Source organism: Zeugodacus cucurbitae, chromosome 6 (genome assembly GCF_028554725.1).
Source record: "Zeugodacus cucurbitae isolate PBARC_wt_2022May chromosome 6, idZeuCucr1.2, whole genome shotgun sequence".
Classification (NCBI taxonomy): domain Eukaryota; kingdom Metazoa; phylum Arthropoda; class Insecta; order Diptera; family Tephritidae; genus Zeugodacus; species Zeugodacus cucurbitae.
In genome coordinates, this window is record NC_071671.1 from 920,116 (window position 1) to 937,032 (window position 16,917).

A 16,917-nucleotide genomic window follows, 5' to 3' on the forward strand; every position below is an offset into this window, starting at 1 on the left:
GCTTTTGGCATTAACATTAAACTACAATCGATGTATCAAATATATTCATTTTTTAAAAAGTTAAAAAATACTTGCAATTGTGCCTTTGCATAGATCATTATATCAATTGTGCCTCACAAAATTTATTTAAATTGTTTAATTCAATAAAAGTACAATGTTTAATATAATAAATGTAATTTTGGCGATTGTTCATAAAGCAGAAATATATCTACTGGATGGAACGAAGAAAAAACATTACCAAACTGGCAAGAGTTAGGCATATAAAGGATCGGGTTTCCGAGGCGCCGGACCCGGGGCTCGTTGACTCAATAACCTCAATTCGACCTTCCAATTCGGGATATATGAAGTCGCGATGCTTTAAGTATTCAACTAAAGCCTCCTTATCACCCCATTTCATTAATATGGGTTCTGTACCGTTCTCAACCAAACTGTGTTGATCGCCACCATTCACCAAGAATTCAGTAGATATAATTTTATATGTTTTCGAATCGTTTAACGGTTCGTAATCGGGCATTTCACATTCGCCACAGCGTACTTCCACCGAAACAACTCGACTACCCTCCTCATTGTGGTAATCATATACGACGTGTAAGCCAGAAAATTGTAAGAAACCGCCACTAGAGTCTTTAGTGCGTTTTATGGCCGACAATTCGAGGGTATCTCGTAGCCGTTTTCCAGATATATTGACCACAAACAACTTATTCTTGAAGGGAAGAACAGATAAAACATCATTTTCTGTAATTGAACCATCCGAGCGCTTATCGATTCCGGAGCGTATACCTATTTCGAAAAAAATCATAAATACCTTATTTCATATACATACATATATCTAACCAAGTACCTCCGCCATTCATAATTGCGATTGGCGCATCAGTCCAGTAAGCGCCACCTTGATCTTCAGCAACACGTGCGTAAATCATGGAATCCGCAACTAAATTTCCCAGGTTACATTCCACACTGCGACAGACCGTTGAGCGACCATCTAATTGCACCTTTGTATGGCCTACAATTGTGTTCTCCAAATTGGTGATGTTTGGACGGTACACCTCAAGCAATTCTAGAACATCTTTTTCTCGTTGCACGGAAGCGTCCAACAAAATCGGTGTGCCATCGAACTCGATTAGATTTCCGTCTTTATCGAACTAAAATCATTGGCAATGAATATGCATCAAGTGTACTCAAAATGCTAACTTTAGGGGAATCTACCTGCAAATGGAGTTTTCCTAAATATTTTGTGTAGGCATACGCTTGCACCACTGGCACTTCTTTGCCGCTCTTCTGCTTCACAACTGTCGGATAGGGGCCCTCACTGTGCTCCGCATCGGGCTCTTTACCGCTATATAAAAATGAGTGCGAATGACCTGAATACATATATATATATATATAATTTTTATTATATAATGGGCGATAGATAAGTGAATATAAATTACTTTATTTACATATTAATTAACTTACCACCAATAACCACATCGATTTCTGGACAATTAGCTGCTATTTTCTGGTCTGTCTGATAGCCTGAATGACCCAAAGCGATTAATATGTTTATACCTTGTGCTTTCAATTTTGCAGCCTCTTCACTAAAAGAATCATCAGATTACAGATCTTGCATGTAAATATACTCTTGTATCGCCTACTTACTTAATGCTTTCGATTTCGTCTTTAAATTCAAGGGTGTTTGGAGTAATCAAAAACTTGGTGTCAGGTGTCAAATAACCAATTACACCAACTTTTGTGCCGTTAACTTCGAGGACTGTTGAGTTCTTTAAATGTTTGGTCCTACTCATTTCGGGTGCTTTACTCAAGTCCAAGTTACAAGTTACAACAGGAAATTCAACTTTGTTCAAGAATGGCAATAGACCTTCGATTTTTTCGTCAAACTCATGATTGCCCAGTGACTAATGAGGAGAACGGCAAAGCAAATAATTTGTAATATTTTTAACACATACTACCAAACCACTCATTTGTGATTGACTAACGAATTAGCTTACAATTGCGTCCGGTTGTAGTTTATTCAGGAATGCAGCGCTAATATTGTCCTTAAAAACAGTGAACCATGGCGTACCGGTGTAAGTGTCTCCAGCATTCAGATATATCACAGGTGTGCCACCCTTCGTTGCATCTTCCCGAAACCGCCGCACTCTGCAATTCAGAATTATATGTTTTGTTTTTTACTTCCGTAAGATTGGAAATACGATTATTTTGGAAACTTACTCATGTGCAACTCGCGCGAATCCGCCATAGCATTTATTGGAATCGGCATCCTCTGGCAAACACTTGCCGCCATTTACGTTTGTTTGCTCGAAACGAGAGTGCATGTCGTTGTTGTGCAACACCAGAAACTCAGTGGCTACAAAGGCTTTTGCATCGATCGGGTTGGCACGTGACTGGCACACTAACACGGCGCAGAGCACCAGAAAGTATAAAACTACTTTGGCCATTTCTTTGGTATGTCTGCAATTATTCAAGGTCTTTAGATTCCCAAAAGAGACATATGGAAGTAATTCTACAAATTTCTACTCCGTACATCATAAGTAACTTAAAACTGTCATCCTACTTATCAGTTATGACGATGAGTGGGCCAGTGATTTTAAATACATAATTCCAAATTTTTTTTAATAATATATTAACCACATATGTATGTCAACCCTTTTTTTTAGCTACCAAAAGGCTTATTTTACGACAAAACAAACAAAAAATACCGTTATATTTGAAGTCGTCTTAGCGAGATCAAAGAATCTTGGCGATAGTACAATTGCCTACATTTCTAACAACAATTCGGTCATTGAATATTAAGAAGCGACGTGACTGATGCAGAAATTAAAAGATACACTACGCCTTCCACACATTTTTAATTTTGTAGAAATAACACTAGATATGCAAATATGTATATACATATGTATATTGAAATCATTCAGCGAGTACCGTTAAATTTCAAACTACCTTTTCAGCGACAGGCGAACAAGTGAACCGATCTTCTACAGGATTTAGACGCGATTAATAGCACTAATCATGCAGGCAGAAGAACTGCTACATGTACTAAGTACGCTATCTAACATATACATATATGTATACACACACACACACACACATCGGGCACTTTACCAGCATTTTGGGCAATTAAAGTGACAAACTTGAGTGCTATAATGTCGATAAGATACTATGTACATACCATATATGCATATAATTGTACATATGTATGTATATATGAGCGCAAATGTACGTAATCACTTTGAAATATAGTTTCGGTATTTAAATTTACAGAAATTAATGAAATTCTAAATCTTATCTTGTCGAGAGTGCTCGACGACGAACAGCAAACAATATTTCAGTAGTACAACAACCCATTCACTTTTATATCGGATGCTATATGCCTATTATTACTCGGTGATTGATTCTTTGTTGACATTCAATAATATTCATATAATACGAAATTTTCAAGAACCTTATCACCTAGTTCAGATTTATTGCAGGCTACTTTTATACACACACTCATGTTATTAGAGTATGTCCATGCATTGTGTGTGTGTGTGTACATGTACTATATTTAAGCACACGTTTTTTGCCATCAAAGTTTTGGAGGATTAACCGGAGACCGTTAGTACTGTTCTACTTTTATAAAGTCACTTTCGTGCAAATTAGCTATGTACATATGTATGTATGTATGTATGTAAGATAGTGTAATTTATTTTTATTTAAGTCGTTGTGAGCGTAATATTTTTAATAATTCACACTGACTAACGCCAATGACACATTTATAAATTAAACTCCTGAACTTAATTAAGTATTACACTGCGTTGCACGTTTACATACATACATACATATGTGTGTAGAGCACTCCTTTTAGTTAAAAAATAAACCCTACACACATATATAGATATTTGTAAATTATATATTGCTAAAAACTGACTAGGTGTGTCTGTGCTCTTAGCTTATTTAATAATTCTTAATCCAACATGGTCAATACAGATACATATACATACATACATACATATGGACATGAACTTCTTTGTTTTCCATTTCGTTAAGTATAATTATAGTTGTACATGCAAATCTTGAATAAACATTCTCTAGACGCTTTTATAATGGGTGTGTGCGTGTGAGTGTTCGCAGCTGAACTAATTTTTTTAATTTGAAAATAAACATAATTAGAACAACAAACATTATTCAACAGTCTAAAAAATTTGCTAATTTAGCATTCCTTATTTGAAACCATATACATATGTATGTATGTATGCATGTCTACAAATGTGTGAAGTCATTTGCGAACATTGTCAATTACAAATAAACACTTGTACATACACTGTACGTAATATGAATATGTACGCAAATCCAGGGAAGTGAGGGGTACACGCCACACAGAAGTATTTCTCCAAATGAAATCGCCTGTCGACGACGCGTCTCATTTCTTTTAATAATTTATTACTTCTTTTTTAGGGAGCGTTTTACTAAGGCCATTTATAAATGCAAATAATGGCTGTTTCCTAACGGCGTCCACTCCCTACATTCATGGAAATTAGTTACTGAATAATCGGCACGAAATATAGCAAAGAAGTGGTATATAATTCAGATAAAAAGTCATATTAAAAACATATTAAATACACAGAATATGTATGTATTGTACTTGAAGACATACATATACATACATACATACATATGTTGGTATATGGGTATTGTTTATGTGCACAAAATCCAACTTGCAAAAATCATTAATTGTCTGCTAATGAGATCATAAAGTGTGCAAACAGTTAAATACTTGTACGATTTATGGCAAGTGGAGGAGGGGCTTCCTATTGGGCATTTGAGAAGCTTACATCTATATCTTATATAGATATAAATTTTCGATTTGAGTATTCAAAATTATTCAGACGTTCAGAATCAGTTTAAAAATAACAGACTTAACTAATTAATAGCATATCCCGACTAACGTGTGAATTTACTATTCATCTTTTCGACGGTTCGATGACAAATTTTTTAAAACGCGCAAGTAACCTTGGAATATAAAGTTAGCAAAGAAAATAAGGTTATATAGAGAGTATGTTAATTGAACCAAATATAATTTTTTTTTGTTTTTTTTTTATCTATGTAAGTATATTCGTAAATATGTATATCATATTATTTATTTCGCAGTTTTAACGGAACCGGTAATTGTTTAGAGTTTGAGCAACATTATCCATTTGGTATATATGTAGATAGAAATGTATGTATGTATTTAAATATTATTAATGCTTACACCTATGATGTGTGTTTAGCTGGGCTACTTCTCACATTTGCGATGTGAACGATAAAGTTATCTGATAAACGGTGGGACCCAAAAATTTAAACAGATGCTGAAAGTTGCTGGAAATATTATATTTTCGATTAAATTATTCCGAATGCAAAGTGTGATGGAAGAGGGTTAATCGGAAACGCAAATACTTGAGGAGGTTATGAAATTGCAGTTCCACCTCTCAAAAGGTCAGCATTATTTATTTTATAATGAAACACGTACCGAACACGTCAGATGCGCTCCTAATGGCTCTCTCCTATACCCGACACTCTAATATATGTAAGCTCAGAATCAGTTGAGGTCATATGAAGAAGTGCGCTGAGAAAATTAAAGATCATTGGATTGTCGTGGAATGCTGTTTCAATGTCAAAAGGAGCCTTTCTTGAAAGCAAAGCGTTGTTGCTGAGATTTAAAATGACAAAAACGTGTTACAACAAAAGTATGGGGTTTACCTGCTGTCAATATGCATATTTATTTACTAATATACACAACGTATATATATGTACATATGTAGGTATACGCTTTGATACATTTCACCGTATAGAGGCTGCCGTGATCTTGAAAAGTGCATGTGCATTCATATATACACGTATGTACAACTGTATATAAATATGTGTATCTATAGGTTTAAATCATATTTTATTAATTGAAATTTATTAGAAATTTAGTACACAAAGAGGCTGTGCTTGAAATGGAATAGTATTTGTTCTTCATGTATGTATGTGCATACATATGTGTACAAAAAATTTGGAATTAGAAATTTACACCTAGGTAGTTTCTCGCAATAATTTATATATTTGAAAATAGTCTTTATAGAATATTATTTGGATATTTAAAATCATATGAAAATTATTATTAATATATAGAGTTATGTACTTATTATTTTGACCATGTATGTATGTATATTTTCAAATTTAACATCTCCATTAAAACGAAAATCAGTAAATGCATTTTGAATTGTAGTTGCAAATGTTTTTTTCGACACTGTATATACATAAATATGTGTGACGTTAAAAACAAAATAAAAAACCAAAATAAAAACGCATCTCACAAGCACGCGATCATGTATCTGCAGCAAGTGGCCAATCACAAAAGAGTGGAGAAACCAAATAAAACGAATGGCACGATATCATTTTCTAAATTTGTCACATTATTGTCGTGGCAGTGGCGGCAAAATTGATGCCGGGGTCAAAGAGTATATCACTTGTAGATCACTTTTATCAATTGAGGAGATGTATGAAACACAGATATGGCAATTTACAGAGATATTAACACAATTGCGCGCAAATACACGATGTTATCACTCACTTGCTATGTATATGATAATATGTTGTATAACTTCCAATACTTCGTTACGGTAAATATTGAAACGAATGTACAAGCGTGAAAACTCGTTCACTTAAGGGCCTATTAAGCGCTTAAAGGCAATGTCACGATCCAAAACAATCCGGCAACTGGTTCGCACTTGCATATGTACCTACATACGTACGTAACGTATTGTGTCGTACATGAATGCGAGCGACTAAACAAAACAACAGCGGACGCAACCAGCAAGACCAGAGTCAACGACTCCACTAGATGTTTTGAAACGAATTTTGTATATTGTGCCACACGGTCCAATACACGCACACATCCATCAGTTGGAATATGTGAGCAACCACACCGCACACTACTCGGTAAGCGGCGGTAGGAAAACGAACGAACAGCCAAGACGAACAGAGCATTACGAAGTGTTCCTGCTGACGAGAGTTTTTAGCGTGCTTTTCAAATACAAATATCGTTTTTCTGAGCTAAGTTCGGCACCAAAGGTGTGCGGTACTTAACAAACTAAACCATATTAGCCGAAATTTAAAACTAGCAATGATGAGGTTGTAGGTACTGCATGGACTAGTTGGAGTGCAGGTATGCTACACTTAGCAAACATATGAATGACCATTTTCAGGCGCACACAAATACATAGAAACTAGATAAGTGTATGCGACTTGATATCTGCAGCGTGCCATATGGAAATGTTAGCAGTCCTTGGTATGCTGTGCCTTTATGATGCTATTGCTAGACTTTGTTGTATTGCATACAAATGCTAAGGTGATAGGAAAGTCACGTTACTTAACCGGAGCAGGCGATAAGTGTGACAATAAATGTTTATATTGCACTCGTGTGTGTGCTGCAATCACTGGTATTTGCATTGTAGGCTACCTACTGAGACAAATTGCATTTAAACGGGCAATTAGAATAGTTGTAGATATTTACAATTTTTTATCTATCTATACCTGTGTATTTTGAGAAAAGCTCTGAATTCGAGGAACGTTAAGTATTTATAAATAAATAAGCATTAAATATATGTATTTATGTTAATTAAATAATCTGAATGAAGAGAATTCAAATGAAATAAATGTACATGTAACGGAAAAATTCGAGTTAGTTATATAAATTGTTTAGTTAGTGCCTACCAGTGCCATGAATATCTGTGAGTTATAGACTTATAAACAGCGTCGATCATAAAGATTAAAATATATTTACGACTTCGTTGCTTTTATTTAATAATATATTGTTTATGAAATTGTATGTATTTAGCAAGTATTCGTTATATCAGTACAACGCATTTATCTCTAAGCTATCTGGGAATTTATATGTGCATACGTAAATACATAGGCATGTACGAATGTACATATATATATGATTTTTTTTTATTTGTCTATAGAGAGTATCTCTGAATTAGCCGAATTTTTCATTACTTCACTCTATTAATTTAAAATAGTTACTACCGAGTATGTATTTATGAGAAAAGCAAATTCTTCTTTTACTTTGGATACATAAATACATATTAAATGTCGCATTTAAAATACGTTCGTTTAGATTATAAGCATAATATTTTGAATAATTACATATTAAAAATACCACATTGTTTATGATAAGAAAGCATTATTGTGAGCAATCAGTAGATGCATATGTATATGAACAAAACGCAACGTATCAGTTATTGCCTACAAAATAAAAAAGAATAATCACATTAATTGAAAGAAATTATCCAGCTGCATGCCCCGATGAATATGTATTTATGACCATATACACTTAAATATTTATATTCATATTTAAAGGCATTACACAATAATCAGAATTTTGTTTGTAAGTCTTCCAAAACTTGCAAAATAACGATCTTTGGCATATTTGTTTTCTAAATTTTCAAATTTGAAATTTAATAATTTTTGTGAATATTACAAAATTGAAAATTAGTTTTATGAGAAAATAATATATGTACATATATTTTGTCGCATTTTTAATTTTTTGGTGTGTAATTTTTCAAGCTGTTGTTCCAATTCAATGAATATATGTATGTGTTTGCCCGATTTACAAGAAACTGGTAATTTTGGGAAATTTTCTAACCAATTAGAAATGGCATTGCTAGCAAATTTAATTGACAACCATGTTATTCCCATTAAATAATTTGCAAATGATGCGTATGTGTGTGTGTTTTATTTTGTTTAACGATTACCTGATATTTACTAAGCGCGTTTTATGTTTTGCTCTGCAACATCTCAAACCATTTGATCGACTGAATTAAACTTGATTTATATACGATTGTTCGCCCACGTTCGGTTTTCTACGAGTAAAAATTATTATTGTCATATATTTACTGGACAATTGAAAAGTTGTGAAATCAGTAAGCAACTCAATTCTCAGTAAAACAATATACATTTGTAACTGGCGAAGTAAATAAAGTAAACAAATGTATATGTGGATCCAAGAATTGTGTTACATGTGTATACCCAACAATGTAATAATACGTACATACATAGAGGAACAATTAACTACATTCACCTGTATTATAATAATATTCCAATTATTTATAATAAAAGGTAAAATGTTCAAAACATACGCTTAGCAAAAAGAGAGTAAATAAAATCATGATTCAGAACATATTATTAGTTACTCTTTAATATAAGAATTATTTAATAGCAATATAAATTCAACAGTTATTTGTTACACATTTAATACTTAATTAAGATTATTTATAGGTTTAAACCTTTACTGAACATATAATTTAATTATTTGATTAATAGTTTGTCATATTAACGCATTCATTTAATTTTATATTTGAAATAAATTAAAGGTCACATAATTGTATTTGATTTTCATCTCATTAGTTTGACTAGAACTAAGGCATGTTTAAAGTACGGTTGTATTGTGATTGGCGCTTAGTTACACGAAAAGGGCAACGCGTCATCATTCTGAACACAGTGAAACCACAAATTGATAGGAGCAACCAAAATAAATATAAAAATAGGTAAATGAATCGGCTGGGCAGCCAAAGCACTGTGTAGCTTAGTTGATAGTTTTCTGCAAGAAAACACACAAAGTCATATAAGGAAATACAAGATTTAGAAGTCCAAGATTTATGATTAACTCACCTAGCACCGCATAACCCAGGCCCATCTTCATTTTCCCCATGCGGTACGAAGCTGTGGGTACCATAATTTCCAGATACTGATGCTCCTTTTCTTTTAGAGAGCGCAAATCGAAATGTCTCACTGTCGACTCATAAAAGTTCACTACGTGCGTTGATGGATGTATGAATATTCTAGATTCGTGCCAGTGACCCGAAAAGATTACATGGGGATCCAATTCGCTAAGTACCGACCGCAATAGCGGGCCACCTCCGATTAGAATTGGGGCATGAGAAACGCCAACGCGTAAGCGTTGTGCATTATGCTCACGATCTGGATTCGAAAAGTCGAGCATCATCCGATTTATTTTAAAGAAGCGTAACATATTTTCGTAGTCAAAGAGATCTTCACTTTGGAAAGACTCTTCGAAGCGACGCACATTTGAGTTTGATATATATTCTCCATCCTCTCCGCCAATGTCATTATCTCCAGGCACATGTATGCGCTGCGCGTATGGAGAGAATAATTTAAACTATATTCACATATACATTTTAATGTAGCGCAGGCAAAAATTATGGTAACTTACTTTTATGTTTGAGTTAGTGTTGTAAATTCGATTGAACCGTTTGACGTAGTTATCAAAGTCTGGTTGTGTAGCAATGCTTCCCTCATCCAATAGATCGCCAAGGAAGCAAATAATATGAGGTTGTGTAAATTCTATTGATCGTTCAAAAGTCTTTCTTAAATATCTAAAAAGAAAAAAGAAGAGACAATCAAAAAGTTTAATGAAAAATATATAAATCTTGTTATTACGATAGAATTTGTGGAAAAAATTGTAGAAAATTTGTTGGTATGTTTACCTATCTGCGTCATACCGCGATATAGGGCTCCAAAACCCCTTCTCGTAAGAATTACCGATTAATTGTGGATCCGCTACAAACAATATTCTTGTGCAATTATCTAAAGTAAATAGTAATTAGCAATAAAGTATAAGTATTTATGACTTGTACTAATTACCATATTTACAATAAATTTGTTGCCATGAGCTCTGACTAATATAATAAACTATAAATTCGTTGAATATAACCAACAGCAACGACAGCGATAGGAAACCTCGTGTTATCAATCTAAAATAGATAAGCTTTATTTATAAGGCCATAATGTAAGCAATATTTCAATACAAACTACCGATTCATCAATCGAAGAGATGCCATAGTATGTGTATTCAAGATATCCCCTAAGCACGTTTCTTCTTAATGTATTTTTTCATTTATTATAGTATATATAATTATATAAAAACGGTCAAGCTTTCAAAAATTCTGTTTTCTTATATTTGTTCGGCACATTACACCTGCGGGTTTTCTCCGTTAAGCTCCAATTGATCTTTAAAACTGATTAAAATTAAAGTACTTTCTCTTTGTTAATCTTACCAAATAATTCACTTTTAGACGCAATTTACATGTAAAAAAGCCGCGAACTAGCATTCTCAATTGCCAAAATCCAATAGTGTTTTTTGAGGTCCGCCTTTCATTCTTTTCACAAATTCTGCAATAAAAAGTTATCGCCTCCAGTCTAGCTGTATAAATAATAAACGCTCATCGAGAACTCAGCTACGTCATTCTTTTCATAATTTAATTAAAGAACATTAACATTTGGCTTATGGCTTATTCGATTTGTTGATTGTATAAGAGCATATGTAGCATGGTTATATCTATGTAGTTATATATTTTCCTGTTATCTCGCCCGCTCCATTGATTTAGTGCATTATCGGTAGTTCTCTTCTATTCGCACTAACTCTTTAGAAAGCATTATTTATTTATAGGCATTTAATAGAGGTTGGTCTCACTTTTTGGCTTTAACATTATTCTTGTACAGAAAAATTTGTTGTTATATTACCATGGCTAAATATTTATTTTGAATGTTTTTCTCTTTACGGTTATTCTTCGTTCTTGTTTTGTTTACACCTTTCGTAAATATGTCAAATTGTTCCCAGATCGAAAGAACTTTTCCTCGCATGGATAAATATTCTTGCGTTTCAAATCATTCTCATGTGGCAACTCATTCACTTGTGGTACGAGGATATACATACATACATAGGTATGTAAATTCAAATTATTGAGCGCTACTTATATGATTTAACGTAAATCAGAGGAATTACGACATATATCGTCGTAATCTAAGCAGTGAATAGTCGGCAATAAATAGTTACCGCAATATATAAATACTTAACTAATAGATGTTGTGTATATTCCGTACGTGCTCTCTCAGTCCAGATTTTGTGGTAAAGCGCCTTTGACAATATGAACACGGCACAACACTACGTTTGCAAATATCTTTCAAAATATGTTCGTCCAGCTTTTCTTTGAAGCGAAAAGGATAACCACAATGCGGGCAATATACGGTTTCATTTTTGTGAATAACTTCATTATGGTATTTCCATTGATCATAAACTTTAAAGTACTTATTACAATCTACGCAATGGTACCGTGCGCTTGTTTGTTCTGTATGTGTAGTGATGAAATGACGTCTCAGGGTGAAAGTTCGAGTAAATGATTGCTCACATAGTGGATCGGGGCATTTGAAATTACGAGGTCCATGCCGCTGCTTTATATGTTCTAACAAGTGAACTTCCCGCATATAAGCACGACCGCATTCATTACATAAATATTTTTTATCGGCAGGTAATATTTTGTGGTCTATCTCTATATGCCGATAAAGTGTTGGCTTCCAAGAAAAGCGTTCAGAACAAATAGTACAGGTATATATATTTGGATCATAAATCCCATGTTCAGTTTGTTTATGTTCTATAATACGTTTGCCTATCTTGGTGCTATAATCACATTGATCGCAATAAAAAATTGCCACTGATGGAACAACTTCTTTACTCTTAAAGCGTTTTATTGCTGGCTCGTCATTATCTGTATTCTGACCCTCGTTGTCTCCAATCCGTTTCAAAGTGCTCACTTTTTCTTCTTTTGTAATATGAAGTTGTTTGTCACATTGCAACATATGTCCATCATCTCGACCCAATGGTAACGATTCTTCCAATTCATTACAATTGGAAACAAGTTGATATTCTTCATAGTCTTTTACATTTAAACACTCTTCTGGCGATTGTCTTGGTAAACATCCTTCTTTTAAACGGCGAAACTGGAGACATTCTTCTGATTCCTGGCACCGCAATATAATGTTTTCAGCAACTAATATCGAGGCAGCGCAGCGGCGACAAATGTGTGCCTCTGGTTCGAGCTTTTTTGAAACCTGTAGAAAAGTATGTACATATATTTAAGTAGTCGGCCGTTTATATTTACTCGTAATCTTTGTAATGTACTTTTACTCCACTGATGTTAAAAATAACACTAGGCAAATATTTTTTCTTCATACATTTGTAAAGAGAAAAGCTGTTAGAATTTTCTGCAAAACAAATTCGACAACAAATAGTCATTTTTAATAGTTTTTTGTATACTCAGACCGCTTGGATGGTAAATGCATTCCACAAATATATGTAATAGTCCATCAGCTGTTGTAAAGCGTTCGCTTTTTTATGTAATTATTGAATCGGCTTATATGAGAACAATAAACTCTCCAATCTTATAGCATATCGTCGATATGGAAAATTAGGGTGGTAAAAATATTTGCCACTTTGAAAACTACCAAATCATTTAATTATCGAATGATAATGAAAAAATTTGAAAAGAAATACTCTCAGTTAGCAAGCCTTAAATTTTTGTTAAATTAAAATAATTTCCGAGTATGCTAGGGTGACAACCACAACCATAACCTGTGTTAACCTCACTTTTTACGATTTTACAACTTTTCAGCACATTTAAGAGTTCTGAACGACGTGCTGATAGGACTACGGGTACGAGGACTTTACTTCTTCTGCTTTAGATCGTTTCCTTAAATATCAAATGCCCAATTCATAATGAATTGATATTCTATACATACATACATACATCCATATAACGAAACCCAAAATTATGTAGAAGAAAACCGTACTTTTTTTGCCGGATGATCTTTAAGGCAGAAACTTTTGACCCTGTAACTAGACTACTTTCCTTTGAGCATGTACATATGTATGTAGCTAAGAGTATTTGCATATTATAAAATTGTATGTATGTATGTATGTGTGTTCGAAATTTTTTTTAATACCAACATATTTATGTGTCCGTATATGTTAATCGGGTGCAACGGAAACAAACCAGGGGTAGCCAATATGAAACCCCCTCGAAACACTATCCTAACAATAACAAAAGGCACTTCTTTGGTTGGGCGGGCGGTCGTACCATAAATCTTTAACTTTATGGCATCAATAAATGTCGAGGAGAGCTGCAAAATCGTCGTTGAGCAGAAACGCCAGCGTCGGCAGCGACATGCTGAAGGATTCGTAAACACATTTCTGACTATTGTTGCTTATGTGACAGACAGCTGAACGGTATAGTGCGAAGATAGAGCTGGTTGGTAAAATTGTGATTATGTTGGTCGGCAATTACCACCCCTCGCTAAAATGTCTATGCTTTCTCTGCTTCATTATTTAGAATTTTGTTTATGTACCCTCATGCATACATACATATGTACATATATTGGCAGAGTGTTTTGCTACTTCATAGGTTTGTTCTGGCTTTTGTTTACCCGGCAGTAAAAATATGAAATGACCAAACAAGGTATATGACTTGAAATTGATCTAATACGAGATTCAAGTGTAAGTAAAGCTCAACTTTGGCGTTTACCACAAGTAAATACAAGGTTAATGGTTTTAATATGTAGCAGAGGCCTTAGTTTAGCGACTTAAATATAATGATATGTGATAACCGGCTGACGAACGGCTGCAAAGTCAGTTCTCTAAAATGTAAGATACTCACAGCGAACTGAATCGTCAACGATCCAGTAGTAGATAGCTTTCAATTAAAATGAGCGCAATTCAATTTACGACGGGGTAGGAGTTTATGCGTTACTACTGCCCCCCTCCCCCTCCCCATAACTGTGCCAACGGGAAGGATATGTCCTTGTTACATGCCACACCGTGGCGACGCACCACCCAAAGTTAAGGGGTGTACAAAAACTATAAAATCCGAATTACTCTGCGCAACGTCACTTTGGCTCGGCTGTGCGACTGGGTCGGTTGAATGTACGGTCGTAAAACAGCGAGCAGTCTTCGATGCTCGTAAATGTGAACATCATTATCGGCTATTATGGTTGATGATCATTATCCAGCAGGATTACAACACGTATGTAGATATGTGTGTGTGTACAAGCGTAATAATCTTCAACTTTGGTGAAATTACTATTTCTTGCGCTTTCGCCACGAGTTCGTCATAAAAACCCACTCCCGCATGCGGCCGTGCGTTTCACACCTTACTAAATGCACAGCAAATCGCGCTGCCAGAACACATAAATTTTCTACTTTACTCTTACACTTCTGCCACTCATGCTACCAACTCCGTTCTCGAATTTACTACTTTTAAAAAGCTTACCCAGTTTTATCGCCCATCTTAGCTCTCTTCCCCGTGTACAGCCCTCAGCCGTTCACTTTGCCAGCCGACAGGACAAGCGTGGCCGTCACGGCGTCCTTTGGTTTTCGTCCTTTTCATTTTCATCGCGCTGTTATCAGGCGCTCGCAACACAAAACGCTCATGAAAAACTGTAATAAAAAAGTCGTAAACTCTTAAATTGACGCTTAGAAAGTGGCTTTGCGCTACCGAACCCTGCAGTTGTACTCGTATAGTGGAATGAACTTCTACTTGCTGCCACACAATTTTACGATCGTGAACGCGCAACGCACCACTCTCCTTGCGTCGCCGCCTATGTGGGATGTTAATTAAGCCTGAATGCTAAGGGAAATTGCTAACAAAGTTTATGGTTTCGCCTCCATAAAATTGTTTATTAAATAATACGCATGCATGCTCGCATTGTGATTTGTATTCTCCCGCCGATTCAGCCGAAAATGCGCTGCAGTTTCCTTGGCGCAAGCATAAAAAATCGTAAACAATCCACATATTCGTATGTACATTGTAAATACATATGTACATATATAGTGCACATAATAACTAATACTCATATTTAATAAGAGTCAGCATACATACCTACATACATACATATGTACATTATGTATGTAAATATTATTTATTAACATATGTATGTGTGTATATGTGCCAGTGCATAGCTCTAGTTTTTAATGCTAGCAACTGTATGAACCTGCAGACTAAACAAAATAAAAACATGAAAAGAATGCAACAACATCACCGATTCTGCTGCAGTCAGTCTTCTGCTGTTTGGAGGTGTCGACGATCGTCTTCGAACTTGGCGGCATTCTCTGTACGGGCGACTTCATGCTTCAGCAGCAACCATAAAATAAAGTAATAAACACAAAAATAAAAATAAAAATGCGCTCTAAACTGCTGCATGAGATCAAAAGAACTTCTCGTCATCAGCATCGGCTGCTGCAGGAAGAACGGAAGCATTGCATTAGCAGCACCGAGCGCTTCAAGTAAACAAGTACATAGTGGCCCGCCTTACTCGTAAGATGTGTATAGATCGCTCGATACCTCAAATGTTTGTAGTTTTATGCCACACACAGAAGGTCCGCACCGTACATCTATCGCGACCCATAAAAAATGCATGGAAAATTGTCTGCGTAAAATTTGGTTGCAGTTCGTTTTTTGAAACAGCCATAAAAATGCGATCAAACTGGAAGCGGTCGAATTCATTACTTTATGTGGCCGCATTAATAAGGCATTAAAAAGTTTAGCACTTGTGATACGACAATATCCACATTCTCATACTTTAATGAATACTATGTTGTGTTTGAATGGATTGCCGAAGGAGTCTGCCATTGTATACTCGTACCTATGTAGATATACTCGTACACATGTTTGAATGTAAACAAATGCTGCCAGTTCAAAGTGATCGCAAAGATCAAGGTGCGAAGTTTTCATTTGATTTCAATGTATACACGTGCTTATCCAACAAAAAAATGGGAATGTGCTTCTTTTTAATATTTCACATCATATTTCAATGAAATATTTTCACTTTGTACTTTGTTACGGTATTGTACGCACGGAAGAATATGAATAAATATTTATTCGTTCCTTAAATACTCATTTAAAAGCACATATGTTTATATATACACATAATACCTTTTAATTTAAGATACCAATATTAAAATCTAGCAATTTTCGACTACATGTCTTCCACTAACTAAATTTGTTGAGTAAATAGTGTCTTTCTGAACCTAGTATTTATCTAATTCGTCTGAGATTTACTAAT

At 34.7% G+C, this 16,917-nt stretch overlaps 3 protein-coding genes and 2 long non-coding RNA genes across 15 annotated transcripts; 1 reads left to right on the plus strand and 4 right to left on the minus strand.

The window, feature by feature from the left end:
* Positions 1-77: 77 nt before the first annotated feature.
* Positions 78-8,901, minus strand: LOC105213380 (protein 5NUC). Of its 4 annotated transcripts, none has more exons than XM_011186136.3 (8): positions 8,760-8,901; positions 2,212-2,451; positions 1,989-2,139; positions 1,639-1,895; positions 1,456-1,577; positions 1,207-1,361; positions 842-1,142; positions 78-780 (listed from the first exon to the last, which is right to left on the minus strand). In XM_011186136.3, exons 2-8 carry the CDS (start codon positions 2,436-2,438, stop codon positions 209-211), a joined length of 1,785 nt encoding a protein of 594 aa, XP_011184438.1. In that variant the 5' UTR covers positions 2,439-2,451; positions 8,760-8,901; the 3' UTR covers positions 78-208. The 4 variants fall into 4 exon arrangements, with proteins under 4 accessions (XP_011184438.1, XP_011184437.1, XP_054090963.1 ...); XM_011186135.3 differs by lacking the exon at positions 8,760-8,901 and adding an exon at positions 6,575-6,856; XM_054234988.1 differs by lacking the exon at positions 8,760-8,901 and adding an exon at positions 6,318-6,346.
* LOC128922847 (uncharacterized) lies at positions 5,003-6,311 on the plus strand. Of its 2 annotated transcripts, none has more exons than XR_008472040.1 (2): positions 5,003-5,082; positions 5,250-6,311. It is a non-coding gene; the product is annotated as an uncharacterized LOC128922847 (long non-coding RNA). The 2 variants fall into 2 exon arrangements; XR_008472039.1 differs by having other exon boundaries at positions 5,042-5,177.
* LOC128922848 (uncharacterized) lies at positions 5,247-6,311 on the minus strand. Its single transcript, XR_008472041.1, has 2 exons — positions 5,489-6,311; positions 5,247-5,337 (listed from the first exon to the last, which is right to left on the minus strand). It is a non-coding gene; the product is annotated as an uncharacterized LOC128922848 (long non-coding RNA).
* Positions 8,098-10,989, minus strand: LOC105213378 (metallophosphoesterase 1). Of its 2 annotated transcripts, none has more exons than XM_029041152.2 (7): positions 10,840-10,989; positions 10,669-10,778; positions 10,512-10,611; positions 10,238-10,400; positions 9,676-10,156; positions 8,760-9,604; positions 8,098-8,250 (listed from the first exon to the last, which is right to left on the minus strand). In XM_029041152.2, the coding sequence occupies exons 1-6, from the start codon at positions 10,863-10,865 to the stop codon at positions 9,423-9,425; spliced, it is 1,062 nt and encodes a 353-aa protein (XP_028896985.1). In that variant the 5' UTR covers positions 10,866-10,989; the 3' UTR covers positions 8,098-8,250; positions 8,760-9,422. The 2 variants fall into 2 exon arrangements, with proteins under 2 accessions (XP_028896985.1, XP_028896984.1); XM_029041151.2 differs by having other exon boundaries at positions 9,676-10,183.
* On the minus strand, positions 10,931-13,165 carry LOC114804151 (zinc finger protein 184). Of its 6 annotated transcripts, none has more exons than XR_008472036.1 (3): positions 12,983-13,165; positions 11,111-12,912; positions 10,931-11,034 (listed from the first exon to the last, which is right to left on the minus strand). XR_008472036.1 is itself a non-coding variant. In XM_029041149.2 (2 exons), the coding sequence occupies exons 1-2, from the start codon at positions 13,094-13,096 to the stop codon at positions 11,881-11,883; spliced, it is 1,146 nt and encodes a 381-aa protein (XP_028896982.2). In that variant the 5' UTR covers positions 13,097-13,165; the 3' UTR covers positions 10,931-11,880. The 6 variants fall into 6 exon arrangements, 1 of the variants encoding a protein (XP_028896982.2); XR_008472035.1 differs by having other exon boundaries at positions 10,931-11,042; XR_008472034.1 differs by having other exon boundaries at positions 11,094-12,912.
* Between the last annotated feature and the right edge of the window lie 3,752 nt (positions 13,166-16,917).

Coding starts and splice junctions, on each gene's coding strand:
- LOC114804151 (XM_029041149.2), bottom strand. CDS start 13,096: ATGACTATTTGTTGTCGAATTTGTTTTGCAGAAAATTCTAACAGCTTT. Junction 12,913..12,982: donor TTAACATCAGTGGAGTAAAA/GTACATTACAAA, acceptor ACTTTTCTACAG/GTTTCAAAAAAGCTCGAACC.
- LOC105213380 (XM_054234988.1), bottom strand. Junction 1,896..1,988: donor AACTACAACCGGACGCAATT/GTAAGCTAATTC, acceptor TCTCCTCATTAG/TCACTGGGCAATCATGAGTT. Junction 1,362..1,455: donor AATCGATGTGGTTATTGGTG/GTAAGTTAATTA, acceptor ATATGTATTCAG/GTCATTCGCACTCATTTTTA.
- LOC105213378 (XM_029041151.2), bottom strand. CDS start 10,865: ATGGCATCTCTTCGATTGATGAATCG. Junction 10,779..10,839: donor TCTCTTCGATTGATGAATCG/GTAGTTTGTATT, acceptor TATCTATTTTAG/ATTGATAACACGAGGTTTCC. Junction 10,612..10,668: donor ACAAATTTATTGTAAATATG/GTAATTAGTACA, acceptor TATTTACTTTAG/ATAATTGCACAAGAATATTG.